This window comes from Camelina sativa, chromosome 7 (assembly GCF_030686135.1).
Source record: "Camelina sativa cultivar CO46 ecotype springtype chromosome 7, ASM3068613v1".
NCBI lineage: Eukaryota > Viridiplantae > Streptophyta > Magnoliopsida > Brassicales > Brassicaceae > Camelina > Camelina sativa.
This window is the reverse complement of record NC_141886.1, coordinates 8,639,902-8,667,869: the sequence shown is the minus strand read 5'-3', so window position 1 is coordinate 8,667,869 and position 27,968 is coordinate 8,639,902. Positions and strand designations below refer to the sequence as shown.

The window sequence follows — 27,968 nt, the reverse complement described above, 5'->3', positions numbered from 1 at the left end:
TCGAGGCCGCGTTAAGCTTCCTATAGTCAATACACATTCGATGACCGGTTATCGTCCTTGTGGGAATTAGCTCGTTTTTCTCGTTTTTGACGACGGTGATTCCTCCTTTCTTCGGGACGCAGTGAACCGGGGACATCCAAGTGCTATCAGAGATGGGGTAGATAACTCCAACATCAAGCAACTTCAGAATTTGCTTTTTCACCACTTCTTTCAAGTTTGGGTATAGCCGACGTTGAGGTTCTACACTAGAGTACGATTCATCCTCCAGGTTTATCCGGTGGGTGCAAAGATCAGGGGATATACCCTTGATATCATCTAGAGTATAGCCTATTGCTCTCCTATAGTTTCTTAATTGCGTGCAAAGCAATTTCAATTCCTTTTCAGGCAGGCTAGAATTGACGATCATTGGATAGGTTGAATTAGGTCCTAAGAAAGCGTACCTTAGCCCAGATGGAAGAGGTTTGAGTTCCACTTTTGACACTTTAGACTCGGACCAATCATCAGTGGTTTGGAGTTTCTACTCGAGGTTGTGCTCGATCATCCTACTCGATGGGGCGATCGTGTTAGCGTCCGGGTGGGCTGGTGTTGAGCAACTGCACGACATGACATAGGAGGTGAATACTGACATGTCTGAACTTCTGTTGTCGAGCATCACTCCCTCTCTTTCAGCTTCCCTTATGCCCTCACTTAGTTCTGGTTTGATGAATTCTCTATAAGTATCAAGCAGCTCCTTGTAGAGCTCCATTTCTTGATGCACAAATCCCTCTTTACCATCATTTGTCAGCGCTGTTTGTAAGCAATCTCCTCAAATGCCTCCTCCCGCAGTTTTTATAACTCCTCTATCCAGAAGGTTCGACCAGCTATTGTAGGTTTTTTCATAATTTCCCAAATGTTAAGCTGCATAGTGAGGTCTTCCCCGAGCTTCAGATCGATCTTCCCATTTCTTACATCAATCATTGCCCCTGCGGTGGCTAATAATGGTCGTCCTAAGATAACGTCCTAAGATAAGCGGATCCCTTGGCTCCACATCCATTTTCAAAACCACGAAGTCGGTTGGTACATCTACTGACCCTACCTTGACCAGCAAGTCTTCCAAAACTCCGCTTGGCAACCTCGTAGTTCGATCTACCAGAACTAGTTGGACGTCGGTAGGCTTGAATTTCTCAAATCCAAGACGTTTGGCTACAGTTAGTGGCATCAGGCTAGCAGATGCCCCCAAATCGCAAAGGCATCTTCCGAACTTCAATGGTTGGATTGAGCAAGGTAAGGTAAACGATCCCGGGTCGCTCAACTTCTTAGGTGCAGCAGTCCTCTGGATTATGGCACTGCACTCATGATTGAGTATGACAATCCCTTGTACTTGCTTGATCCGCTCCATCATTGCATCCTTCAGGAATTTCTGGTAAGGAGGTATCAGGGTGAAACCGTCCATTAGAGGCATGCGGAGTTCGAGTTCTTGCATCTGTTTCTCGAACAATGCCTTATACTTCTCCAGAAGTTCCTTGCAAAATCGTCTAGGGAATGGCAATGGTGGCTTGTAGGGTAGAGGGATGAATTTTCTTTCTTTCTGTTTCTCTCCTCCCAGTTTGCCTGTAGGAGACGGAGTTACCGGAGTATCAACCCGATCATCTATTTGAGTAGTGTGGTCGGGTGCAGGGCCGGGTTGTTCTGGGGAGTGGCTTGGTGGTTTAGTAGAAGTGGCCGTTCAGTGGTGCCGTTCGAGGTGGTAGTTGTCGTCCACTCCGTAGGGCTATTGCGTGTGCAGACTCCGCAGGGCTTTTTGAGGTGGAAGTCGAGTTATCTGTGAGCACTTGAATTCGAGATCCCAAGTCATCAAACTTGTTATGTAGTTCTTTGAAGTTGGCGGATAGACAGCAGGCGAGATCATCGAATCTTGTATTAATGTGTATCGTGTCGGTCTTCTGATTGGATAGGACTGTGTGCATCAGTGATATCAAATCCACCAATGATGAACTAGATGGAAGCATTGGGCTATGCACCGGATTTCGGTAGGACAAGCCTGGATTTGGCTTGTAGTTGTTGTACCCTTTGTTTGAACCTCCCTGGTTGTTGATGTAGTTAAAATCCTCTATCTGTACAGTCTCCCTATCTTGTTGTAGAAACTGCTCTTCCTCTGATATTGCATCAACATGCTGCTGCTGGTTGAGGAGCTTATCGAGCTTGTCATTGAGGGCTTTCATGTCCCTCTTGTACTTGGCATCTTCCTCTCCTGTAGCTCGCACATTACGATCGTATTCCTCATTATAATGCCCATCAGATTGAGCCAAGTTCCCCACTAGGTCTCAACCTTTAGCAACATCCGTATCTTGGGGACCACTCCTCTATAAAGTGTACTCAACAATGAACCATTGCTGAAGCCATGATGAGGACATCGGGTAGTGTATCCCTTGAAACGTTCCCAAGCTTCACTGAACGTTTCATTGTTCTTCTGAATAAAGCTGGAAATATCATTTCGCAGCCTTCCGTTTCTGGAGTTGGAGAAGAATTTGGCCAGAAACGCCTTCTTGCACGCTTCCCAGGTGGTGATGGACTCCTTGGGGAGTAATTTCTCCCAGATGTGTGCTTTGTCGCCCAAAGAGAATGGGAAAAGCCTGAGTTTGAATTCATCCTCACTAACTCCATTTATCTTGGTGAGGCTACAGAGCCTATCAAATTCTTCCAGATGATCCAATGGGTCCTCCATTGACAATCCATGAAACTTGTTGCTATGTATCATCTGGATGAGACTACTCTTGATCTCGAAATTGTTGTTCTGGACAGCAGGTGGCATAATGTCATTCCTTCGAGTGTGAGTAGATGGAGCATCCCCTGCTCCTATGTAGGTCCTTGCTTAAGGAGCTGGTGGACCGTTTTGATCGTTCATTGTCTCGTCAATTGTGGGTGGTTGCGGTTGTGGAACTTGTTGTTGACGAAGTAACCTTGGTCTGTCGATGTTGTCGATGAATGGACTCAAGTTGCGGCTACCTTTGGATCGTGTTTGCATGCACAAGTAGGTGACCGAGGGAGTACACGAGGGTCAACTCGATCCAGGTGATCGAGTGATGGGTCAGGTGTGTACTCGGGTTGTACCTGAAATGCAAAACGAACAAAAACGAAAGCAAACAAATCAGATTTCGAACCAATGTAGATAAGAGAACTTGATCTAGCAAGTGCTGAAATCCTAAACGTAGCAAAATTAAATTCAACCAAATGGCAACGACGCCAAATTTATAACAGGTTTTTAACCTAGGGTATCAATTCCCTATGCAGTTGTAGTACAAAGGGTTATCAATCCAAATGGTTGTTTATGCTAGCAGGAAGGATGCAATCAGAACAATGCAAGTTAAGCCAAGCAATAATGGGGTTTTGTCTAACAATCCTAAAATAATAAAAGAAAAGAATATAAACAAGGAACCACACGACCTAAGCACTCGATGCAAGCATTCGAGTACATGATCGGGTGGGGTGATCGAGTAAGCAAAGAAGTTATGAACAACTCGAGGGGTTACTCGAAGCAGGTGATCGTGTACCTGTTCGGGTAAGGGATCGAGTGATGAATAGAAATGCAAGCAATTAAAATACGAAAGCTTCTAAGGATGGGGTAATCGAATCCTAAGTATTTCTAACCAGTACAAATGTCTTACATGTCTCAAGCAAATATTTCCTACACAATGAATCTCTAAAATCTTGTTAAAACACTCTCGTGATAGAAACAATCAACCTTGATCACTCCCCTACCCAACTCTCGTTGGAGAAACATGACCAAGCAAACATTAAGATCCGATTCATTATTGTCAGTAAACTCTTTATTCATCTAATCTCTTAGGCTAAGTGAGTAAACCTCTAGCATTGGTTGATTCAAGCATCTCATCTACACCTCTCGGTGGTAAAACACCTTAGATCTAATCTCACCCTCTCGGTTTGTTGACAGCATTAAGAACACCAATCTAGAAGGAAATCTATTAAACATATACAATCAACTAAGACATCCTAACCGATCAAGAACACAAAATCATCTATCCCATCCCTAGAAACTTTACTACACTACTCGGAAATCATAGCAGGAAACATCAAAGCAAATATAAACGAAAATTGCATTGTATTAAACGATAAAGTAGAGGGATAAGAGTACAAGATAGAAATATAAAGGAATGATAAAAAGTTATGAAATAAAATCTAAAACAAAAGGGAAAAGTGATTGAGTCGCTCAGTTCTCTCATAGAAGCTCTCACTCTCTGGTTTGAGGGTCTGCGGCGTGCTCGTTTGCGAGGAAGGAGAGGAGGGGTTTATATATGGAAACCCCTTTTACCTAGCTTGCCAGACCTGCCCGAGGGTCTACTCGATGGGGTACACGAGGATGAGGTCGAGTTAGTCCTCGGGTAGATCTTCGGGTTGGTCTTCATGCTCTTGGATCCTCCTTGATCGTGTTGGGGTTCGGACTCGTTCTTCCAGCTCGATGGCTTTTTTGGGTACATCTTCAGGTTTGTCTTTGTTTTTCTCCATTTTAGGCTCTTAAGCACCTGTTTTCATCCAAAATATGCAAATGCAAAAATGCAACACCCTAAATGGCCTAAAAGTGAATTCATACAGTTAATGACCTAAAAATGCTAAGTTAATGGTATGAATAATGCAAAATATGGACAAAAAGGGATGCTAAAAACATGTAAATTAGAGAGTTATCATAACCCATGGAACACCTCCCGGACAATAATAAAATTATTCGTAATCAAATGTTCTAAAACAAAAGCTGACTGCGTCTCCGAAATGAGGGACGGTAAAATTCTCTTTAGCCAAAAACACAAGATCTTAGAAATAGTCTTGTAACTTTCATTACAAAGACTAATCGGCCTAAATTTCACTATTTTATCAGGCTTAACGACTTTTGAAATAAGACAAATATTTGTTTCATTTACACTAAAATAAGTTTTATGGATAATTATAACACATACACCACAAACTTTCAAAAATAGTACTAATTGACGCGGTAAAAATATTGTAATTAATTTTGAGAATTATTTTCAGGTTTGGTTGACAATTTTACATTTAGGATATAATTTTTAGGGAGTAAGCTTTAGTATTTAGAGTTTCAAATTTTATTTTTGAACATCAAATTTCGGATTATAGTGCTATTTTTGAAACTTTATAGATGATGTGTTAAATTTGGAGATAAAATATAGTTTTGTGCTATTTGTGAGTATTTCCCTTCTTTAATTAAGTAATTATATATTTATTTTAGAATAATTTTTTTTATTGAAAAAAGAAAATGTGTTTCATTTGTGATATAATTTTTAGTAAATAATTTTTTGTTAAAATGATGTAATCATAACGTAGCATATATAAAGTAGTAAAAGTATTTCAAAAGATGTGTATTTTCGGGTGTTAATTCTTTAAACACTACCAGAAATATGAGCATTGATAGCGGAAAACCAAAACTAATCGCAAATGCTATCATTGAAATTTTTTCAAAAATGAATCTATATAATAGCGCTTTTAAAACGCTATACCTCAGAAAATGTAAATGGAAAACAAAAATCACTCTTTCCGCCCACGCTTAATAAAAATAGACTAAAAAAATCATGCTTTCACCCTATTTTACATAGAAGTAGTAGAGTCCAAAAGAAAAAAGAAAAAAAGCTATAGAGCCGAGGAAAAAAAAAACTTTTAACCCTAAATCCCCTTTCTCCACCGAATCAAAACCCAGATCTTCCTCTTGTGAAGCTCTTCTTCCCCAGTTCTCCTCATAGTTTTCTCCAAGCTAATTACAACTTTACAACCTTCAAAGGACGATTTGGGTTTCTTGGTACCTCTATTAGCCATAAATTCTCGTGTAGGAAGCTCCGGGTCTAGAGTTAGAAATATCGATTGAGATGTGGAAAAGCGATTCAGCGGCCAATTCAATGAGAGAAAGCGGAGCCGGGGTCCAGAGAGTGGCGTCCTGGCAAACGGCGGTGGCGAATACGACGGATGCGACGCGGTTGTTACGGGATAAGCGGAGACGACGGAGCCGGGGTCCAGAGAGTGGCGTCCTTTCGTTAGGGTTTCCCATTGAGTTTCTTCGCTAGTGTCTGCCGGAGTTTGTCTGGTCCTTCTTCCTAGTCGATTCTCTTGCTCAAGGTGGTCTTCTTCTCCGGTAAGCATTTCGTTTCTCTTTAATGGATTCGTTTTTAATCGGTGAACCGGACTCGCTGAGTTTCTAGGGTTTAGAGTTACTTTATCAGTTTATCTAATGTTCTTAGATTAGATTGTTATACTGTTAAAGATCTTGAGTTCACTATGGGAAGTGGTTTTGTTATCGTTGTAGGCGAGCTTGCACCGCGAGAGCTACTTCTGCTGCTGGAACAATTATGGTTTTGATTCTTTGTCGTCTGTCTCTTTCACCTGATTAGATATCTCTTTTATGTATTCATTTTTTGTGTGTTCTTTGATGTTTTCAGACTTTATCTTCGTGGGCTACTTGTAGTGTTGAGGAAGTTGTTTCCACAGGACCAGGGATTCGTTTTTTCCAACTTTATGTAAGTTTCATATAGTTCTACTTGGTCTTTTGAAAATTTGGCTTTGAATCGTCTGTTTGTTCTCTTAATGCAGGCGTATAAGGATAGAAATGTGGTAAGACAGCTTGTAAAAAGAGCTGAAGAAGCTGGATTTAAAGCAATCGCTCTTACCGTTGATACTCCAAGGCTTGGAAGAAGAGAATCCGACATCAAAAACAGGTGAATGAAACTTCACATCATCACATCAAACCAATTTGGTTTGTTAGATCTTCCGCTTTTCTTGATGGTTTTTATCTTGCAGATTCGCGCTTCCTCGAGGTCTTACGTTGAAGAACTTCGAAGGGTTGGATCTTGGGAAAATAGTCAAGGTTGTAAGATAAGACATATAACAAACTGAAATTCGATCTAATAGCTCAATTACTAAGACTTGTTGTTTTGCTCTGTTGAAAATTGCAGACCGATAATTCAGGGCTAGCTTCATATGTTGCTGGTCAAGTTGATCAGTCACTAAGCTGGAAGGTTAGTAGATGTAACAAGATTAACTCTTAACTCTTTTTTTGAGAGAGGAGTTTGGCGTTGGGTTTTACTCGGCTTCCTCTTTTCTTTTTAACTGTTGAACACAAATGAGTGTTCTGACACAAATGATCAGCCTGCCATCTTTTGTGAATTTAATGGGGTTAGCTTGCTTCTGCTAGATGATTGAGATCTGTAACGTTGCCACTTGGTTTTTCTTTTAACAGTTGAAGAATGTTTCGACTTTACTGCACCAGGAACATGCTTCAACAGTCCGCTATTTATCTAGCACTAATCAAGCTCCTCTGAACATAGAAGGTAATGACTTTGGATCTGAAGTTCTTCCTGCAGACATAAGAGATCATAATGTTCAAGTATGATTAGTGGAGCATCTCAAGCAGGCATTTGAAGACAACAAGAAGAGTCTCTAGGTTCGTGTTTGTGTTGATTGTAGCATTTGTAATATTAGGTTAAGACTTAGCTTGAGACTTGTTATGTATGTGGTGCATTGTAGTTGAAATGTTCAAGAATCAAGATGATATGTACTTTATTTTGAGGCCTATAGAGTTTTTTCTTATATATTGAATTGATAACAAGATGTTTCATCCAGGGTATCAATTCCCTATGCAGTTGTAGTATAAAAAGTTATCAATTCAAATGGTTGATATGGTAGCAAATGAGATAGGATCAGAACTATGCAAGTCAAGCCAAGCAATAATGAGGTTTTGAGCTAACAATCATAAAAGAAATAGAAGAAAGCAAATAAATGAGAACCACACGACCTAAGCACTCGATACAAGCATTCGAGTACAGGATCGGGTGGGGTTATCGAGTAAGCAAGAACAGTGTGAAGTAGGTGATCGTGTACCTGTTCGGGTAAGTGATCGAGTTATGAATAAAAATGTAAACAATCTAAATACGAAAGCTTCTAAGGATGGGGTAATTGACTCCTAAGTGTTCCTGACCAATATGAATGTCCTACATGCCTCAAGCAAATATTCCCTAGACAATGAATCTCTAAAACCTTGTTAAAACACTCTCGTGATAGAAACAATCAACCTTGATCACTCCCCTACCCAACTCTCGTTGGAGAAACATGACCAAGCAGGCAATATGAACCGATTCATTATTGTCAATAAACCCCTTACTTATCTAATCTCTTAGGCTAAGTGAGTAAATCTCTAGCATTGATTGATTCAAGCATTTCATCTACACCTCTCGGTGGTAAAACATCCTAGATCTAATCTCACCCTCTCGGTTTGTTGATATCATTAAGAACACCAATCTAAAAGGGAATTTATAAAACATAAACAATCCAAATAAGACATCCTAACCGATCAAGAACACAAAATCGTCTATCCCATCTCTAGAAACTCTACTTCACTACTCAGGTTTCATTGCAGAAAACATAAAAACATAGAAGAACGAAAATTGCATTGTATTAAAATATAAAGTAGAAGAGAAGAGTGCAGAGTAGAAATCTAAAAGAATAACAAAAAGAAGTAAATTAAATCCTAACAAAGATAGAAAAATGTTTGAGTCGCTCAGTTTCTCTCCCAGAAGCTCTCGCTCTCTGTTCTGAGGGTCTGCGGCGTGCTAGGGCGAGAGGAAGAAGAGGGGAGTTTATATATGGAAACCTATTAACCCTAGATTCCCAGTCTTGCTCGAGGGTCTGCTCGATGGGGTGCACGAGGATGTGCTCGGGTTGCTCTTTGGGTAGGTCCTCGGATTGTTCTTTCTGTTCTTAGATCCTCTTCGATCGGGTTGGTGTTCGGACTGTTCTTCCTGCTCCATAGCTCCTTCGGGTACATGCTCGGATTTGACCTTGTTTCTCCCCGTTTTCGGCTCTTAAGCACCTGTTTTCATCCAAAATATGCAAATGCAAGAATGCAACACCCTAAATGGCCTAAATGTGGATTCCTACAGTAAATGACCTAAAAATGCTAAGGTTAGGGTAGAAACAATGCAAAATATGGACAAAAAGTTACGCTTAAAACATGTAAATTAGAGAGTTATCAGACCCCCAAACTTAAATTTTGCTAGTCCTCTAACAAAGAAGTAGGAGGAAGAGGTTAAAAATGGGACTCATAACCTTTTGAGCTAAACGAAGGATTCAAACTATAGTCCTTAAAGATAGTTTAATGGTGCTAAGATCAATCAACATACTTACAAATATTTTTCTATGCTTATCACCATGCATCGATCTAGTTCATCCTCCAACTAAAAGTGAAGACTTGCAATTCCAAATAACATCTCTTTCACATTCATTAAAGTGTTTGGCGACTTCTTGCAAATAGAAGGCGAATCAAGCTCAATCGGTTTCAAGGATAAGGCTTTTGGTAGGGTGGTTTTTTGAACAATTTCTTTGGGTGGCTCACTCTCAAAAGAAGGAATGCAAAGCTTGAGATTGAGAACAATTAGGGCATACAAAGCTTAGCTCTTGATAATCTACCCCTTTTCTCATTCATCTCTTTTTTTTATCAAACTCCCCTAGAATTAAACTACCCACAACCTTGATTTTAACTCTCCTTTTTTTTATAATCCCTAAGGTCTAAACTTTAAACATCTAGCTCTCTTTTTTTTTTTTTTTCTTTCTTTGCTAAGCTCCTAATAATATTCCTATATATATTTTTTTCTTCTTTTTCTCGGAGACTATAGCAAGATCCTTTTCTCTTTTTTTTTTCTTTTTGCTAAGAGACTTAGAGCTACTTGATTCTAACCTTAGGGACTTCTTTTCTCTTTTTTTTTTCATTTCTCAACCCAACCCAAAATAAACATGCTAACCACCTATCTTTCAAAATCGATTCTATTAGCTAGTCCAAATGATTCTAAACTTAGCTAAAACAAGAGCCAGTTCTTTGTCGTTCTTAATACTCTCAAGGTTTCACAACCTATAGCACAATGAAAAGGCCTCACTCAACAATTCAGAACAAGGTTTGAAAGAAAGGTTTGAGTTCAAGGGTAGGAAAAACAGATCGGGTTAAACGAAAAGATTGGTAAAAATGGAGTACTAACCCGAGTTTAAAGTTACCATGAACAAGTATTCAAATTCCATAAGCAAGACAATTTAAGTTCAGGTTAAGTCCAATAATCTAGAGATGATGCAATGTTCAAGCAAGTTTCACACAAGTAGAGGAAGCTTTCAAAAGACACAAGGTTTTAAACAAAGATTTTTCATTTTTTTTCCAAAGATTGATCTAGCAACAATGAACTGTGATTAAGGGCTATAGCTTCAATCCTAAGGTTTGACTTTAAACAAGGTAGTTTTAATCATTGTCCCCTAAAATGCATATGCAACAATCCTATATGAAACAATCTAGACTCAATCCTAATATGAAAATGCAACTACATGAACACTCTTTTTTTTTATTGTTTTTTCAAATTATTTTCAATTTTTTAGGGTTTTTATGCAAATAGATGCAGACTCAAATGAAGAAAACTAGCATGCAAAAATTTGAAATAAGAAAATAAAATACAATGTTATATACATCCTAGGACTCTTCCCCAAACTTAAATTACACAGTACCTGTGTAAATAAAAGTCTGAAAAAGAATCCAAAAATCACACAAAATGAAATAAAACTAAATGCAATGTTATTTACAAAGGTTGGATGAATGTGGTACCTCATGGGTTGGTGAAAAAGGAGGTTGTAGCAGCCTCCATGCTCGCCAACATGTATCCAGGGTCACCACCGGCTTCAGCAGGTGTCGGGATTCGCTCATCAGAGAGCTCGGTTATGCGCACGAACGACCTGCTCGGACCAGCATCCGAGGGGTTGATCAGGTAAGGCGTCGCGTAGGTCATCGGGTATGGCATCGGGTAGTACGACGGGTATGGTGGGAGAGGTCCGGAATGATCACCCGTATAGCCGCTTGCCGGGCGCATCGAGTAGGGCATCTGATACAACATCTGGTAAGGCGGAGGGAAAGTACCTGAGTGGTCACCCGGATGTGTGCTCGGAGGTTGCATCAGGTAGGGCATCGTGTACCCCATCGGGTTATGCATCAGATAGGCATCCGAGTGGCTTCTCCGCGATCTATCTGGTCTGGTGACATCCTCCTCTGCTTGGGGCTCGTAGGAGGATGCATTGTGAGGCTCTGGAGGTGCTAATCCTCGGATTCCTCCCAACGGTCCGCTTCTTCCCATCTATGTGGGTGCATATGCCAAAGTGGGAGCTGAGGCACAGCTTGCCTTGTCTTGCAGCTCCTTGATCTGTCCTCCCATTACCTTTACTGAGCCAGTGAGGTCTTTTACCTTCTTGGCTAGGAACTTGTTCATCCTTTTCAGCCAGCCGATCCTCTTGTGAGCTTCCCTCACCCCAACAGGTTGCTTTTGAGAGCACACATACTCCTCAAAATCATACCCATCCGAGTTGTCTCCCTGTTCTTGCCCAGTCGTCTCTCTCTCTCCTGCCTTAGACTCCTCTTGTGGGTTGTATAGCTCCTCCAAAGGTGGTGTGAAGTCTATGTTATCCCCTAGCCAGATTTTGGTTCATACGACGTTGAGCAGGATCATTTGGGTGGCTCTGGCAGTTGGATGGACAAACTTGAAGAGCAGCATGTTGTTTGGCTTTTCATAAGCCAGGAACCTCGCCAATGTGAGGTAGTCGATGTCTAGCCATCTCGGCTCATGAACCACTCCCTTTAGGGGCACATCGCAAGCTACCAAAATTGGTGTGACCAATCCTCCAATAGAGATCTCTCCAGCTCCATCCCTTCTCTCAGTTTTCATTGCCCAAGACTTCAGGTAGAGGAACTGATCGAGCAGCACAAAGACCATGCTAGTATCTGCAACATCTCCTACTAGTGGTGTACCATCCCTAGTATTTTCTAAGACTCCACACAAGGCAATATCTAGCAGCTGGAGCTCATGATCATTCACATTCCCAGTCTCCTTTCTAGCAAAAAGAGTGCAGGCGAGGGACTTGTGAAAATACCTCAATACAGGGCTCCTTATTTGAGCAGACTTGGAGCTTGTGGATTTGTAAGGGAGCATGTCGCCTATTGTCAGCCATAGGGACTTCATCTCTTCCTTGCTAACCCCATGTTCTCTCCACTCCCAGCCTTGAAACCATATAGCTTCTCCATCTCCTTGTAGGTGAGTCGGTATTCCTTGTTGCGCACAGAGAAGGTGATGAACCCGATCCCCCCATCGGGTAGCAGGGTTGGGTGGTCCTCAAAAAAGTGTAACCACAACGTGGATAGAAAGTGTACAATCTCCTCCTTATAAGCCTCGAGGTTGGCTCGCATCATCTGGCCCAGGTGGCACATGTCGAACAGGAACTCGACGTCTCTAGCGATGCCCAACTGCTTCATTGTTTCTCGGTGGGGATAGCGGGTACCAACGAAGTTCATCTTTCGGAGGACCTTGAAGAGCTTGGTTGGGGTCTCCACCTCTTTCTGCTTCAGCCTCCGCGAAGCTAGGCGTGTGCGTTCTCTCTGCTCCTCCTCTCCGTCACGGCTCTCCTCCTCCGTGTCTTGATCTTCTTCTTCCGCTGCTCTCTCAGCCACCTTCTCAGCTTTTTCAGAAGCTGGTCTCTTCCCCTTCGCAACTGCAGATCTGCTTCTTAACATAGAGGATTGGATCTCCTTTGGTTCTCCTCTTTCTGCATCTGAGTCGACCTCCATTGGGTCAGTAACGGTTTGCTTGGACGTAGACAGGTCCCTACATCGAGGAGAACGACAGATTGCAACGGCTACTGGGTCGGGAGAGAGAACACGAGTCTCTACACGATCGGTTTCTCGAGCACCTCCTCGGGTGGCGGATCGGGTTGAGCATCGGGTTGGGGATGCGAAACGTCTAGCCAACGGTTGAGAATATGGAACGTCTCCCCTTCCTTGTGAATCGCTAACTTTGGCAGTATCTCCTCCGGTTCTAGCAGCGGTGGAGGTTGATCTGCTCCCCTTCTTTTGGTAAGTATTCACCTTTGGTGCCATTGTTGAATCCTTGAAAAGAGAGAAAAGCTAAACTTCAAGATTAGTAGGGTTAGTTCCTGAGAAATTGAAGAGTCTCAATTCTCTTGAGAGAAAAATAGAAAGCAGGAATGCAAAAGGCTTTTAGGGTTGAGAGACTTATTGATTTGTGCTGCTGAGAGAGAAGGGTTCTAGTCCCTTTAAATAGAAGAGGGTTAGCAACTTGGGCTTCCCCGAGAGTGGGCTTGGGTTTGTGGAATTCGGACTCCACTCGCCATTCGAAGGGGGACATGATCAGGCGCGTCGGGTACGGATTCGGGTAGAGCCTCGGGTTCCCCAAAATTTTTCTTTCTTCTTTTTTTTTTTATGATAAATATGTAAAAATCGAAAATAATGGAAAGTAAACAAATAAATTAATTAAAAGAAAAATAAAAAGATACCTTTGGGACTTCCTCCCAAGTGAACTTGTTTAAAGTCACTAAGCTTGACTCTTCATGCTTTTTAAGCATGGGTTTTAGGAGGGAGAGGTTCTGGAATCCTCTCCACTGGGACAGACTGGCTCAACCAATCCTCCTGGTCTTGTCATGGTTCCACAACAAATGTAGTATTGACTTCTTCAAGATGCTTGACTCTTCTTTGCTTTGTCTTGGTGGAAAAAACTTGACCATCAATAGTTGGCCTTTTAATTCCTTTCTTGACGCTGAATTCCATCTTGAAATGTTTTCCATGCTCAAATTATGATCTTCCCATGTTTCACATCAATCATTGCTCCTATTGTTGCCAAGAATGGTCTTCCTAGGATCAGTGGATCATCTGGTTCCTTATCCATATCAAGGATCATGAAGTCAGTAGGAACTTCCACGCTTCCAATCCTGAGAGGTAAGTCTTCCAGAATGCCAATGGGGTGTCTGATTGTTCCATCAGCTAGAACCAAATACAGACTACTAGGTTTAAAACTACTAAAACCCATCTTGTTGGCAACTGACAGTGGCATGATGCTGACTGAAGCTCCCAAATCGCACAAACAGTTGTCGAAATCCGGAGTCCTATTGAACACGGCAAAGTAAAAGACCGGGGTCCTCCAATTTATCCTCAATTTGCAGTTCAGGATCAAAACACACCCCACTCCTCAGAATTGCATTCCCAATTTCCTTGACAGCTTCCTTAACCTTAATCTCCGGCTAAGCTGCCTCCTTGGTGATTTCCCCTCGAAGTTCGTGTGGTGGCAAGAGCTTAGGAGGTGGATCTTTTCGCTTGGCCATACGCTCTTCAAGCACTTCTAATTGGATGTCAAGAGCAGTATTGAAACTTTCCTCTAGTTCCCTTTCTTTTGGTACAGGCAGTTGAGGTTGATCTGTCATCTGAATATCTACTCGATGTATCATCTGAGCACCATCATCGGGTGAGTCATCGGGTTCTGCCTCGGGTGGTTCTTCGATTTGTGATTCTCGAACCTGTGCTCGATCATCGACTCGATCAGTCTCCTAGGGTAAAGGCTCGGGTTCGTACTCGGATATGTAATACTTGGCCTCATTTATCCCATAGTGATCCATGTCCTCCCCATCTTGAACATCACTGTCCTCAGTGAGGTAGTCCTCATAGTCATCATCAAGGGAAATGGCTTGGGCAGTGGCATAATCCTTTGGGTTCAAAACAACTTTGTCTGGAAGCTGGTTGATCTTTGGAGGTGGTTGGTTGTTGTGGTGGCCCTCGAGGTATCTCAGCTTGGTGTTGAGAGAGTCATACTTAGCAGTCAAGTTGTTGTATCCAGAATCGATCTTGTTGCTCATCTCGGTAAACCGTTTTGCGTTTTCCATAGCAGCGGATGCTTGGTTTTGGATCATCTGTTGAATTAGGCCGCGGAGTTCAGCTTCTTGGGATTGGTTCTACGGGCCTTGTTGTTGTTGGAATCCAGGTGGTGCAATTAGTTGGTGGTAATTGCCAGAATATTGCTGCTTAGGGGCATAGCCTTGATTGTATTGAACAAAAGGCTTTTGCTGGTTTCCTTGAACGGCGGATGGGTAGACTTGGTCTTGAGGGTTTGCAATATTTGGGTTACGGTAGGATAGATTCGGATTCGGTTTGTATTTGTTGTACCCTTTGTTGTAACCTCGTTGGTTGTTGATGTAGTTCACATCCTCTAGCTGAGCATTCTCCCCATCTTATTGTAGAAACTGCTCTTCCTCTGAGATTGCATGGACATGATGCTTCTGGTTGAGGAGCTTATCGAGCTTGTCATTGAGGGCTTTCATGTCCCTCTTATACTTGGCGTCTTCCTCTCCAGTAGATCGCACAGTGCGATCGTACTCCTCATTGTAATGCCCATCAGATTGAGCCAAGTTCTCCACTAGATCCCAACCTTCAACGACATCCTTGTTGAGGAAGTTACCATTGCTTGCAGTGTCCAGCAACATCCGTATCTTAGGGACCACTCTTCGGTATAGTGTACTGAGCAATGAAGCATTGCTAAAACCATGATGAGGGCATCTGGTAGTGTATCCCTTGAAACATTCCCAAGCTTCACTGAACGTTTCATTGTTCTTCTGAACAAAGCTGGAGATATCATTTCGCAGCCTTGCAGTTCTGGAGCTGGAGAAGAATTTGGCTAGAAACGCCTTCTTGCATGCTTCCCAGGTGGTGATGGACTCTGTGGGGAGTGATTTCTCCCAGATGTGTGCTTTGTCTCCCAAAGAGAATGGGAAAAGTCAGAGCTTGAATCCATCTTCACTGACTCCATTGATCTTGGTCAGGCTATAGAGCCTATCAAACTCATCCAAATGGTCCAATGGGTCCTCCATTGGCAATCCATGAAACTTGTTGCTCTGTATCATCTGGATGAGACTACTCTTGATCTCAAAGTTGTTGTTCTGGACAGTAGGTGGCACAATGCCATGTCTTTGTGTGTGAATAGAAGGAGCATCTCCTGCTCCTATGTTTGTCCTTGCTTGAGCAGCTGGTGGAGTGTTCTGATTGTTCATTGTCTCCTCAATTGTTGCTAGTTGCGGTTGTTGAACTTGTTGTTGTCGGAGTAACCGTGTGTGTCGATGTTGTCGATGAAAGGACTCAAGTTCTGGTTACCCTTGGATCGTGTTTGCATGCACAATCAGCTGACCGAGTGAGTACATGAGGATCAACTCGATCCAGGTGATCGAGTGACGGGTCAGGTGGGTACTCGGGTTGTACCTGAAATGCAAAACAAACAAACACGAAAGTAAACAAGTCAGTACCTAACCAAAGTGTATAAAAGAACTTGATCTAGCAAGTGCTGAAATCTTAAACGTAGAAAATTAAATTCAACCAAATGGCAATGGCACCAAATTGATAACAAGATTTTTCACTGAGAGTATCAATTCCCTATGCAGTTGTAGTACAAAGGGTTATCAATCCAAATGGTTGATATGCTAGCAGATGAGATATGATCAGAACTATGCAAGTCAAGCCAATCAATAATGGGGTTTTGAGCTACCAATCTTAAAAGAAATAGAAGAAAGCAAATAAATGAGAACCACACGACCTAAGCACTCGATGCAAGCATTCGAGTACAGGATCGAGTGGGGTGATCGAGTAAGCAAGAACAGTATGAACAACTCAAAGGTATACTCGAAGCAGGTGATCGTGTACCTGTTCAGGTAAGTGATCGAGTTATGAATAAAAATGTAACCAATCTAAATACGAAAGATTCTAAGGATGGGGTAATCGACTCCTAAGTGTTCCTAACCAATATGGATGTCCTACATGCCTCAAGCAAATATTCCCTAGACAATAAATCTCTAAAACCTTGTTAAAACACTCTCGTGATAAAAACAATCAAACTTGATCACTCCCCTACCCAACTCTCGTTGGAGAAACATAACCAAGCAGGCAATATGAACCGATTCATTATTCTCTTAGGCTAAGTGAGTAAATCTCTAGCATTGATTGATTCAAGCATTTCATCTACACCTCTCGGTGGTAAAACACCCTAGATCTAATCTCACCCTCTCGGTTTGTTGATAGCATTAAGAACATCAATCTAGAAGGGAATTTATAAAACATAAACAATCAAACTAAGACATCCTAACCGATCAGGAACACAAAATCGTCTATCCCATCCCTAGAAACTCTACTTCACTACTCAGATTTCATTGCAGAAAACATAAAAACATAGAAGAACGAAAATTGCATTGTATTAAAATATAAAGTAGAAGAGAAGAGTGCAGAGTAGAAATCTAAAAGAATAACAAAAAGAAGTAAATTAAATCCTAACAAAGATAGAAAAATGTTTGAGTCGCTCAGTTTTTCTCCCAGAAGCTATCGCTCTCTGTTCTGAGGGTCTGCAGCGTGCTAGGGCGAGAGGAAGAAGAAGGGGGTTTATATATGGAAACCCATTAACCCTAGCTTCTCAGTCCTGCCCGAGGGTCTGCTCGATGGCGTGCACGAGGATGTGCTCGGGTTGCTCTTCGGGTAGGTCCTCGAATTGTTCTTTCTGTTCTTAGATCCTCTTCGATCGGGTTGGTGTTCGGACTGTTCTTCCTGCTCCATAGCTCCTTCGGTTACATGCTCGGATTTGACCTTGTTTCTCCCCGTTTTCGGCTCTTAAGCACCTGTTTTCATCCAAAATATGCAAATGCAAGAATGTAACACCCTAAATGGCCTAAATGTGGATTTCTACAGTAAATGACCTAAAAATGCTAATGTTATGGTAGAAACAATGCAAAATATGGACAAAAAGTGATGCTTAAAACATGTAAATTAGAGAGTTATCATGAATATTTTGCAAAAGCTGTATATTATATATAATCATAAATATTGAGCATAATTAGGCTGGCCAGAAAATATATTATAGCAACAATATATAGCTACAATTGAAGAAACTATAGTACAAATATTTCGCTAATATTAATTATAATATGACAAATAAAAAATGCTACTAATAATATTAATATAGCGATGAAATAGCGCTATTATAGAGAGACAATTAATAGGATAGGGAAAAAGCGTTATTGTATGTGTACCCTCTAAGTTAGCACCGACAAAGACAGCGTTTACGAAATCGCTATCAAAACGATATAATAGCGTTTTTTGTGTGTTAAGAATATGCATATTTCTTGTAGTGAAACGCCTAATTAATATCTAGTGAGTTACCAATAGGTATATAAATTTGGGCTAAACCCTGCAGATTGACCAGGTCCAACTTTGAAAGTTACCGGGTTCAGGCTTAAATATTTATGTGCTGAAAAAATTGGATAAAATGTAAGTATTATGCTGGATACTTATGGTTGGAAAATATTATGGAACACCAACCATATACCTTCATGCTGTAAGATGAGACCATAAATTGGGGGTTAGATCAATGTGAAGGAAATATGTTATTAATATTTACTTATTTTATATTACATATAGTTGTTAAAAACAAATTATTATTTGTTTTTATTTTATATGTAGAACTCGATAACAAGAAAATATTTATAAGGGATTAATACCATGGAAGACATAGAATGCACCAAAGGATGCCTACACCCTAATTCGATAGCTTATGATTTTATATGTTATTTTATATAAGTTTAAACAATTTATTTGGCATATTAAACAAAATGCTAGAATACATCACAACGGCTTCTCTATGGCTCCTCAGTTGGTTAACGCATTCTAAAGACCATCCTCAACAGAGTCACCTCCCTCTATTATTCCCGCAAACCTCGCCTCATATAAAGACTTTATGCAACGTTGGCTCATTTCATCGAAAAAAAAAAAAAAAAACATCTCATTTCTTTTGATCTCTCATATTTATTTTCTTTTGTTCTTTTTTTTTTTAGTGAAAGAGATACTCTACATCAACACGATTACAATATATTTTTTTATAAGAAAAAAGACAATTAATTAAGCCATATAGAATACATGATCAATCATTCCCTTTTGAAATTCGGTAAGAACCAATGAGCATGAGACAATGGCATGGACGAAGAAAGAAATGCTTGTGGTTGTTGTTCAACCATCTTTGTATCAAGATTGAATACGAAGATTTCATTCTTTTCATATTCCCCAAAATACTTATTTTCATTGAAGTAAATGGAGTTACGAGTGATTCCCTCTTGGTCCTTAGCAAGCACCGTAACACCCAAATCTAGAAGAATTGACTCATCTCCCAGAGAATCAATTTCCTCCCAATTGTTCTCCGTCGATGAATCCATCTTGTAGATTTCAAAGCTCCATGTTTCGATCACAAGTACTGCCTTAACAATTAAGACATCTCCACTTAGAGTGACTACCATATTATACTTACAGTAACTCCCCGCACATGGATTAACAGGACGGCTTATGTAACCTCCTTCAGTAGGTACGTATCCACGTACACTAGTTCTGAAAACTTTCAGCGGAACTTCTCCAGAAAAATCGAAAATATAGAGAAAAGAACAGTTGAGACAATAAAGCTTGTGATCTTTGTATACAGTCTTCGGTGCATGACTTTGGAGATGACTATGTAAACAGTTAAAACATTCTTCAGTGCATGACTTTGGCAACTGGGGGATCTCTTTCCACGAGTTATTTCCTTTCTTGGACGAAATCAGAATGAATGAATTAGCCATTCCGAGAACTAGGTAGTCTTTGGTTTTCTCGTCTATCCATAATATCGGGTTGGAGAGTCCATCTTTTCCTGACTTGAAAGCTGGTAGATTGATTCTCTCGCCGGTTAAAAGATCCAAAATATAAACATCATGCTTTGGATAAGTACCATAAAGACCTTCTTTCTCTTTGTAACGATGTTGCATCAAAAGCCAGCTTCTATAAGTCGTCAAACAAATACTCTTTGCAAAATTGTCACCAAGGTGTTGAGTTTTGTAGATCTTTCCTTTATCTTCAGGATTGATCAAGAGACAATAATTCTTGTCCACGGGGAATAGAACCATCCAAGGGATCTTATTGCTTGGCTTACATTGTCTCGAACCAGATTGCCAAGATGAACAAACCGATTTAGCTCGGTCAAAATCCAAAAATCCAAGGCGTTCAAAGACCACTCGCATGAGATCAAGAGGAAGCTCGGACCAGCAATGAGGAATTGTTCGAGTGACTGAAACGGCTGGACGTTTTAGAGGAGGAGATTGGGCTAAGGCTAAAGTTGGGGAAGCCATTTGCTGGAACAGCTGATCAGAGGCTAAGCTGGCAAGTTTGTGGGATGGAGGAGGTATTATTTTTTATTTTATTTTTTGATCTTTTTTCACTCTCTTAGAGTAAGTTTATATAAAGAGGTGAACTAGGTTATATACTTGGAAAAAAATATATTGGATGATTTTAAAAAGATAGGTAATTTGTTTTGTGTATATTTGATAGGTGTGTGAGATTGCTTTCTTTTTTACGTTATTTTGAAATAACTAGATAAAATCCCGCGCTATATCGCGGTATATCTTTTGGAAATAAATTTTATTTTAATATAGATATAATCTGTAGATTTAAAAGTTTTCTTAGATTTGGTATTTTACATTTACTAAAATTTTGGTAAATTTTTTTGGTCAACAATTTTAAAAAGATTAGATGAAAAAAAACAATTATTATATAAAAACTTAAGAGAAATTCCTTCGAATTATAATGCCCCAACTGCCACATTTCAGTGGGCCCCATGTCCAATTTTTATCCATGGGCCCAACTTCATTAATGGGCCGGCCATTGAGCCAATCAATATCCGACGGCCGATTTGCTACATCCAAGAGGTTTTAATGACTTGTTACCGTTCCTACAAATCACCACATGATTTTTCCCTGTGTTTTTTCCTCACTCGCACAGTTCCGACAGTAACTTCCCGGAAAGTCACCCATCCTGAAACTACTCCAGCTCAAGCACACTTAACTTTGGAGTTCTCTCAGGACCCTTGACCGAAAAGATAAGTGCATGTTGGTGACATAGGTGGTCAAATCAATTATTTTAAACCTCTCTGCAAGTCTCTGAAACCGGGATGTCACAATTCACCCCCGCAAACAGATTGCAACTTCCTCGTTACGCACCAAGACCGTCACCCCCTAATGATGTGAGCCCACTCGACTCCACACTCATCGGAGTTCGGCTTTGATATCACTTGTAACGCCCCGACCACCACCTCTTCTTGAGCATCAGTCGATTCAACTTGGGTTTTCGTGCAATGTCGAGCATGCGTCGGTCGATGCAGTGTGAGTGTCGGTCGATGCAAGTGCACCTTGCATCGGTCGATCCAAGCATGTGTCAGTCGATGCAACCTCAGTTGGTGTCGGTCGATGCAAGGGTAGCGTCGGGTCGATGCAGAGTCATGGTTTGTTATTGTTTGGTTATTGATTGTTGGTTGATGGTTAGAGATGTCTTTATTGCTTGTGTGCATATCCCAGTAGATGAGAGGATTGCCTTACTGAGTGTTTATTAAATACTCATACATCTCAATTTGTGTTTGTGGTGCAGGTAAAGGCAAAGTGTGATCGTGGAATCAAGGAAATGAAGAGGAGGATGTTCTATTGTCTCGATTGGTTGTCTGGCATCTGTTAGGTTGCTAGAGTTGAGTCCTAGAATGTGGTTTATGATTACTGGTTATGTGATTCATGTTGTTTGGGATTATTGATTTAATTGTTATGAATTATATTTGGTTATTATTGGTTATTTCTGCTGTTGGTTATTTGTGGTTGGGTGGTTAGTGGGTATGGGACCACTAGCTTGGATTTGTTATTATTATTATTATTATTATTATTATTATTATTATTATTATTATTATTATTATTATTATTATTATTATTATTATTATTATTATAATAATTATTATTATTATTACTATTATTATTTATTAATTATTATTTAAAAACAAAAACGGGTCGGGTCGTTTCAGTTTGGTATCAGAGCCGAATCCATATGAGTGTGGAGTCGAGTGGGCTCACACCGTCGGGGGTGACGGTCTTGGTGCGCAACGAGGAAGTTGCGATCTGTTAGTGGGGGTGAATTGTGACATCCCGGTTTCAGAGACTTGTGGAGAGGTTTAAAAGAATTGATTTGGTCACCTCTCTCACCAAAGTGCACTTATCTTTTCGGTCAAGGGTCCTGAGAGATCTCCAGAGTTATGCGTGCTTGAGCTGGAGTAGTCTTAGTATGAATGACCTTCCGGAAAGTGAACGTCGGAACTGTGTGAGTGAAGACAAAACAGAGGGAAAGATCATGTGGTGGTTTGTAGGGACGGTAACAAGTCTTTAAAGCCTCCCGGACGTAGCAAACCGACTGTCGGATATGGATGGGATCACGGGCCTAGTGAGTGAACGTGAGGCCCATTAAGTAAAGTGGGCTCATGGACTTGGATTGACATGGGGCCCCACTCAGAGGTGGTGGTCGGGGCGTTACACGAATAACACAAATTTTATGGACAATTATAACACACACACCACAAACTTTCAAAAAAAGTACTAACTGAAACAATAAAAATATTTTAATTATTTTTTTTTTGTGTTTTGGTTAAAATTTTTACAGTTAGGTATAATTTTTAGTGACTAAGCTTAAGTATTTAAAGTTTCAGATTTAATTTCTGAAAATTTAATTTTGGAATATAGTGCAATTTTTGAAACTTTAGAGATGATGTGCTATTTGTTAGTATTGCCTTTCTTAAATTAAATATTTATATATTTATTTGAGAATTAATGAAAAAAGAAAAACAAAATCTGTTTTGTTTGTAAAATAATTTTTTCTAGTAAATCATTTTAATAAAATGATGTAATCATAACATAGCATATATAAAGGAAAAGTATTTTGTGAAGTGACCTTAGCGCAGTGACCAATAGTAAGTCCAATTGTAGAAGATCCCATCATATCAAGGATTGACTTCTGCTTCTTACGAATGTACGGATTTGGCTAATGGGTTGACTTGTTGTAGTCCAATAGTTGACAACAAAAAAGTATTTCAAAAAAGTGTATTTTCAGATGATGATTCTTTTAACACCTAACTAATGTTTAGTGAGTTGCCAATAGTCAATAGACATGTAAATTAGAGCCAAAACCCAAGGGTTGGCCCGACTCAGCATTGAAAATTAATAGGCTCAATGTGCAGAACAAAAAAGATAAAATGTAATATTATGCTGGAATACTTATGGTTGGAAAAGATTATGGAACATCAACCATGTACCATCATGCAGCCAGATGTAAGAAAAGACCACAATTTGATGGTTAGACCAATGTGAAGGCAATATGTTATTTATATTTACTTAATTTATATTAATTTATTTTTTTTGGTCATCTTGAATTTTATTAAAACTTGTTTTTGAATCAAAGTAGGATTACAAACGCCCATATGAGGGAAACTTAAGCCGACGGACAACTAGAAGTCCCCAGAGACAAACGTCAGAGGAAAAAGAAAATTCCCCGGAAACTAAGCCCTAACAAAGAGAGACAAAGTAAATTGGACAAGAAATACAAACAACCAAATCGAAAGAGGATAACTCCTTACCCTATAAGCAGAAATAACTAGGCAATTACCTAAAAAATGGAAGAACCAAAATAATAGAGAAACTTTTTCTTCTCAAACATCTGGGCATGTGATTTATCACGGATGCCCACGGCATAACAACTACCTCTTCCTATCACAATGAGAGTCAATCTCTCAAGAACCAAGGACATCATAATCCGACAAGCAAAAAGAACTCATACAAGTTCATAGAGACTCAAACACACTCCCAGATGCGACGACGACGACTGATGCGTCTCATTACGTCTAAATAGAATCCTTCGAAAAGCAATAATATCTAAACACATCATGAAGGAGCAAGGCAAAACTTCACGAAGTTAACACAAACCATGAACACCAAGGATAAGAAATTTTGTAAGCTTTGAAGACTACCAACCAAAAAATAAAAACTAAACTTCTGCTAAGAAAGGAGCCGAGAATAAAAGGAACCACAGGCTGACACAAGGAGACAAGGAATAGGAGAAAAGGCAATGGCTTGAGCTGACAAACCATTCCATATATGCGGCTTAAAAATGAAGATAGGCATAAGACGAGCAACAAAATCTGAGACACAAACAAGCAAATCCCAATGGAAATTATTCTTCAAGCCAACCATTGATCTAAGATCCGGCATCATCAACTTTACTTGTAATCAGAAACCCTCCCATAGATGACTGCTCTAACCACTTCCTCAACACAATCACTAATCAGACCATCCTCTAAAAAGGTGCCTCAAACGAAGGTTCAACAAGAATGCAAACGACACTAAACACCTAACCCTAGCTAAACGGTACAGGAGGAAGACGGGAAAGTCAGCTTACTCAAACAGGAGACAACAAAAACCCATGGCCACAGAAACAAGAAGCATCACCTAAGAGACTAGGACAACACAGGATCTGACAAAGGCAAAAGAGTCTTCATCTAAAACCGCCGTGGGAGGACGAACAACGCTCCAAAGACTATCGAGCAAGCCTCACCGTGAAGACCGTCTCATTCGCTAAGCACACTAACCACACCATCGATCCACCAGGTCTAGCCGAGTCACAAATGGAAGCAAAAAACAAACGAACAAATGAACTACAAAGCAACGGGAGCCCTCTCACAACTACGGCGAGGAGGTCGGTCACCGGAGAGGGCAAACGGAGATTTGATCATTGGGTGATGGCTAGGGCAAACTCACCGGAGAGAAAAGGAAAAAAATCATTTATTTTATATTACTTATTGATAAAATTATTAACAATTTTTTTAATATATTACTTAAGTATTTAGATGATCAATAAATTACACATTTCATCAAAAAAAACATCTCATTTCTTTTATTTTCAATGCTTACATACCACAATTTTTTATCTCTTTTTTTTTAACTCAGGTTAATATTAATATGAAATGAGCAATCCAAACAAAGACAACTTAAAAGGATAATGAAACAAACTATCTAATAAAACCAGTGCAACATACCTAAAACTATGGTCCAATCCCTCACCGTTCTGCAACCTGGACCATCTTATTTATTTTCTTTTTTTTGTTTTTTTTGTCCAACATACCTAAGAAGTTTTCTAAGGTTTGGTATTTTGCATTTACTAATATTTTGATAATTTTTTTTGGTTAATAATTTTAAAAGGATTAGCTCAATAGAGCCAATTTTGAGATAGTCTTTGGGCTAAGGTGTTGAGACATAAATATAAAGTGGGTCGTGTACAGGATCCCTCTTGGCTGGTTGTCAAGGGTCGATGGTCATCTACGTGGAGGAGTGTAGGGATGGGTTTACGGGAAATGGTGATCATGGGATTGGCCTGGGTGATTAATGATGGGCGCATGGTCCGCTTTTGGAAAGAAAAATGGTTGGGAAATGCTCCTATAGAGAATGTGAGTATAGTCGACATGTCGGGTGATCATTGGGAAGTATGTGTAGTGACCCTTGCTAAGGGTAAAATCTCAAAATAAAAATTTGACGAAGAAGACCCGAAAAGAACTCATAAAGAAGGAGAAGAGAAAATAAAAAGGAACGACCGAAAGAAGTCAGAAGAAATATCAACAAGTCAAAGAATGGCCAATGTGCAAGAGACTAAAACCAATAAGAAAACCTAAAAAGTAAGAAGAAGAAGAATGACCTAGTCAAAACCAAAATGAGCCAAGATACGGTCAAGACTTCGTGTTCCGAGAAACTCCTTCAAGATCAACCCGATGACTGCAGACCTCCTTGGAATGACCAACTTCCCTTGTCCCAACATTCGTCCATTCACCAGTGAGAAATCTGGATGAGACTTGTTATCTTTCACGAGGTCTCGAATGATCACTTGTAGCTCCTCGTCTTTGTCAACCTTATAACAGATTTTTTCCAACTGAATTGATGTAGGTACCGAAAGAGTAAACAATGTTGGTACCACCTCTTTGCGAGACAAGGCATCAGCTGCTTTGTTTTCCAACCTCGGCTTGTACTGAATGTCAAAGTCAAACCCCAGCAGTTTGGTGAGCCATCGTTGATAGTCCATGTTAATCTCCCTCTGTTCTAGTAAAAACTTAAGGCTCTTTTGATCCGTTCGTACTATGAACTTCCTCCCCAACAAATAATGTCTCCACTTCTGGATAGCAAACACAATGGCCATTAGTTCTCTCTCGTAATCCGATTTGAGTCGCTGTCGGCCTGTCAACGAGTGACTGTAGAATGTTGCAGGGGCGTTTGTTAGCCCGAAGGGCATAACCAGGAACTCGTAGTGCCCGTCGTGAGAGCGGAACGCGGTTTTGTGCACATCCTCTATCTTTACCAGTATCTGATGATATCCTGATCTCAGGTCCAACTTGGAAAAGATCTGAGCCCCCTGAATTTCATCCAGGAGTTGGTCTATCAATGGGATGGGGTAACTATCTGCATTGTGGCTTTGTTGAGAGCACGATAATTGACACAAAACCTCTAGCTTTCGTCCTTCTTCTTCACCAGGACAACCAGTCTGGAGAAAGGGCTACCACTATCTCTGATGATCCCCGCTGACAACATGTTGGAGATCAGCTTCTCTATCTCTTCGTTTTGGGCATGAGGGTATCTAAAAGGGCGCACGTTAACTGGTTCTGCGTCTGGTTTCAGCTTAATGGAGGCAGTCTTTTTGGCTCCTCGAACACCACTCCAAATTCCCCTAAGAGATGGCTAAACTCCTCTGGGCATGTGAGGGTCTCGTTCCCTTCCTTCTGTAGACCTAAGTACTCCACTAGCAATCCTTCACCTTCCTGCTTAAGGATCCTCCACAATGCTTTAAGAGATATGGCATTGTTGGACAAACTACGATCTCCTTGTAGAGTGACCGGTTTCCCCTTTTCCCTGTATGACATTACTTGCTCCTTCCAGTTTACTTGTGTGTCTCCTAACATTTCCAACCACTACATTCCTAAGATTACGTCTACCCCTCCTAACTCCAACGGTAAGAGACTCATAATCAAGGTATAACCCGGTATTTCTAGCACTACTCCCTGACAGACCCCTATTCCATGAACGATAATACATGTCTCCATTCGGATTCCATACTCTTGAGTCCTTTGCAAGCTGACACTCAACTATTGGACCAATCGACTTGAGAGAAAATTGTGAGAAGCTCTGCTATCGATCAAGATGGTCACTTCCTCCTTCTGAATCAGTCCTCGTAGCTTCATGGTGCGAGGCGAGGAGCTTCCTGCCGCCGAACCCAAAGAGAGAATGGCGCACTTTGTTACTTCTCCCGTCACCGCATCAAAGGTCTCCTCCTCGACATCGTAGAAACATTCTGCATCTCCCACCTCCTCGCTTACTACCATAACCTGTAATTCGATGACCCGCATGGAAACGTTCATCGCACCTGAAGCAGAGTCTTTTCGCCCTTCTTTCATTCGCCTCCGTGTCTGTCAATCGCCGGTATGGGAAACATCGACCGTCATTGGATTTGGGTTGACTAGGTTTAGAGCTCCCAGCTGGACGAGACAACGTCGTTTGTTTGTCAAGTGGGTTTCTAGACTTGTGAACAGCCGAGATTACCCTTCCATACGACTGTTGACTGCTACTCGAGTGTTGACCTCCACGCGATGTCATTTTTTCTCCTCCGACCTTGTTAGTGTCCCTCCTCTGTTTTCCGACGAAGTCTCTGGTGAGGACTCGCCGGACCAATCCTCGACCTTCTTGGACAGACTCACCCTTTTCTTTAAACTCCTGGGCTCAAACATTTTTACTCCTGCCCTGATCTTTGGCTTTAACCCCACCATAATAGCCAATTGCAGCACTTTTTCTGAAACCTTCGAAGCGTTTATAGCTAGAGCAATGAAATCTTTGCAATATTGTCCGTGGTGTCATTCTGGCGTAGCAGGAGCAGTCTCTCTCGCGCCGTCAAGTCATGGGTCACCAAGAAATCATCCAACACCCTTTCCTTCATCTGTTCCTAGCTTGAGAACGGGGTTCGATCGCGCTCCCAACGGTACCATGTGAGAGCTTTGCCGTCGAAACACATACGAACAGCTCAGAGTTTCTCGTCTTCCGAAAGCTCCTTCATTCGAAATATTGCTCCACACGTTGTACCCAAACCTCCTCGTTTTTTCCATCAAATAGCGGAATCTCGATCTTCCTTGTCAAAGGTTCCCCTTTGTCTGGTACATCACTCTTCACTTCCTGCAGAGCGGGTG

General features: G+C 40.8%; 1 protein-coding gene, 2 non-coding genes and 2 pseudogenes across 4 annotated transcripts; 3 read left to right on the top strand and 2 right to left on the bottom strand.

Moving 5' to 3' along the window:
* The first annotated feature begins 2,375 nt into the window (after positions 1 to 2,375).
* LOC147941057 (small nucleolar RNA R71) lies at positions 2,376 to 2,482 on the top strand. Its single transcript, XR_015563057.1, has one exon. It is a non-coding gene; the product is annotated as a small nucleolar RNA R71 (small nucleolar RNA).
* Positions 2,483 to 5,584: 3,102 nt separating this feature from the next.
* LOC104704442 (glycolate oxidase 3) lies at positions 5,585 to 7,583 on the top strand. Of its 2 annotated transcripts, none has more exons than XM_087456363.1 (7): positions 5,585 to 6,130; positions 6,302 to 6,347; positions 6,435 to 6,512; positions 6,586 to 6,710; positions 6,793 to 6,859; positions 6,948 to 7,010; positions 7,262 to 7,583. In XM_087456363.1, exons 2-7 carry the CDS (start codon positions 6,345 to 6,347, stop codon positions 7,382 to 7,384), a joined length of 459 nt encoding a protein of 152 aa, XP_087312489.1. In that variant the 5' UTR covers positions 5,585 to 6,130; positions 6,302 to 6,344; the 3' UTR covers positions 7,385 to 7,583. The 2 variants fall into 2 exon arrangements, with proteins under 2 accessions (XP_087312489.1, XP_087312488.1); XM_087456362.1 differs by having other exon boundaries at positions 7,232 to 7,583.
* A 3,912-nt stretch (positions 7,584 to 11,495) lies between these two features.
* LOC147941056 (uncharacterized) lies at positions 11,496 to 12,940 on the bottom strand (annotated as a pseudogene).
* Positions 12,941 to 15,385: 2,445 nt separating this feature from the next.
* Positions 15,386 to 15,492, top strand: LOC147941055 (small nucleolar RNA R71). Its single transcript, XR_015562926.1, has one exon. It is a non-coding gene; the product is annotated as a small nucleolar RNA R71 (small nucleolar RNA).
* Positions 15,493 to 18,801: 3,309 nt separating this feature from the next.
* LOC104700749 (F-box protein At1g69090 pseudogene) lies at positions 18,802 to 20,077 on the bottom strand (annotated as a pseudogene).
* Positions 20,078 to 27,968: the final 7,891 nt, after the last annotated feature.

Excerpts from the sequence above, each read along its gene's own strand:
- LOC104704442 (XM_087456362.1), top strand. Across the intron at positions 6,711-6,792 it reads GAATCCGACATCAAAAACAG|ATTCGCGCTTCCTCGAGGTC; the intron begins GTGAATGAAACT and ends TTTATCTTGCAG. Across the intron at positions 7,011-7,231 it reads ATCAGTCACTAAGCTGGAAG|TTGAAGAATGTTTCGACTTT; the intron begins GTTAGTAGATGT and ends TTCTTTTAACAG.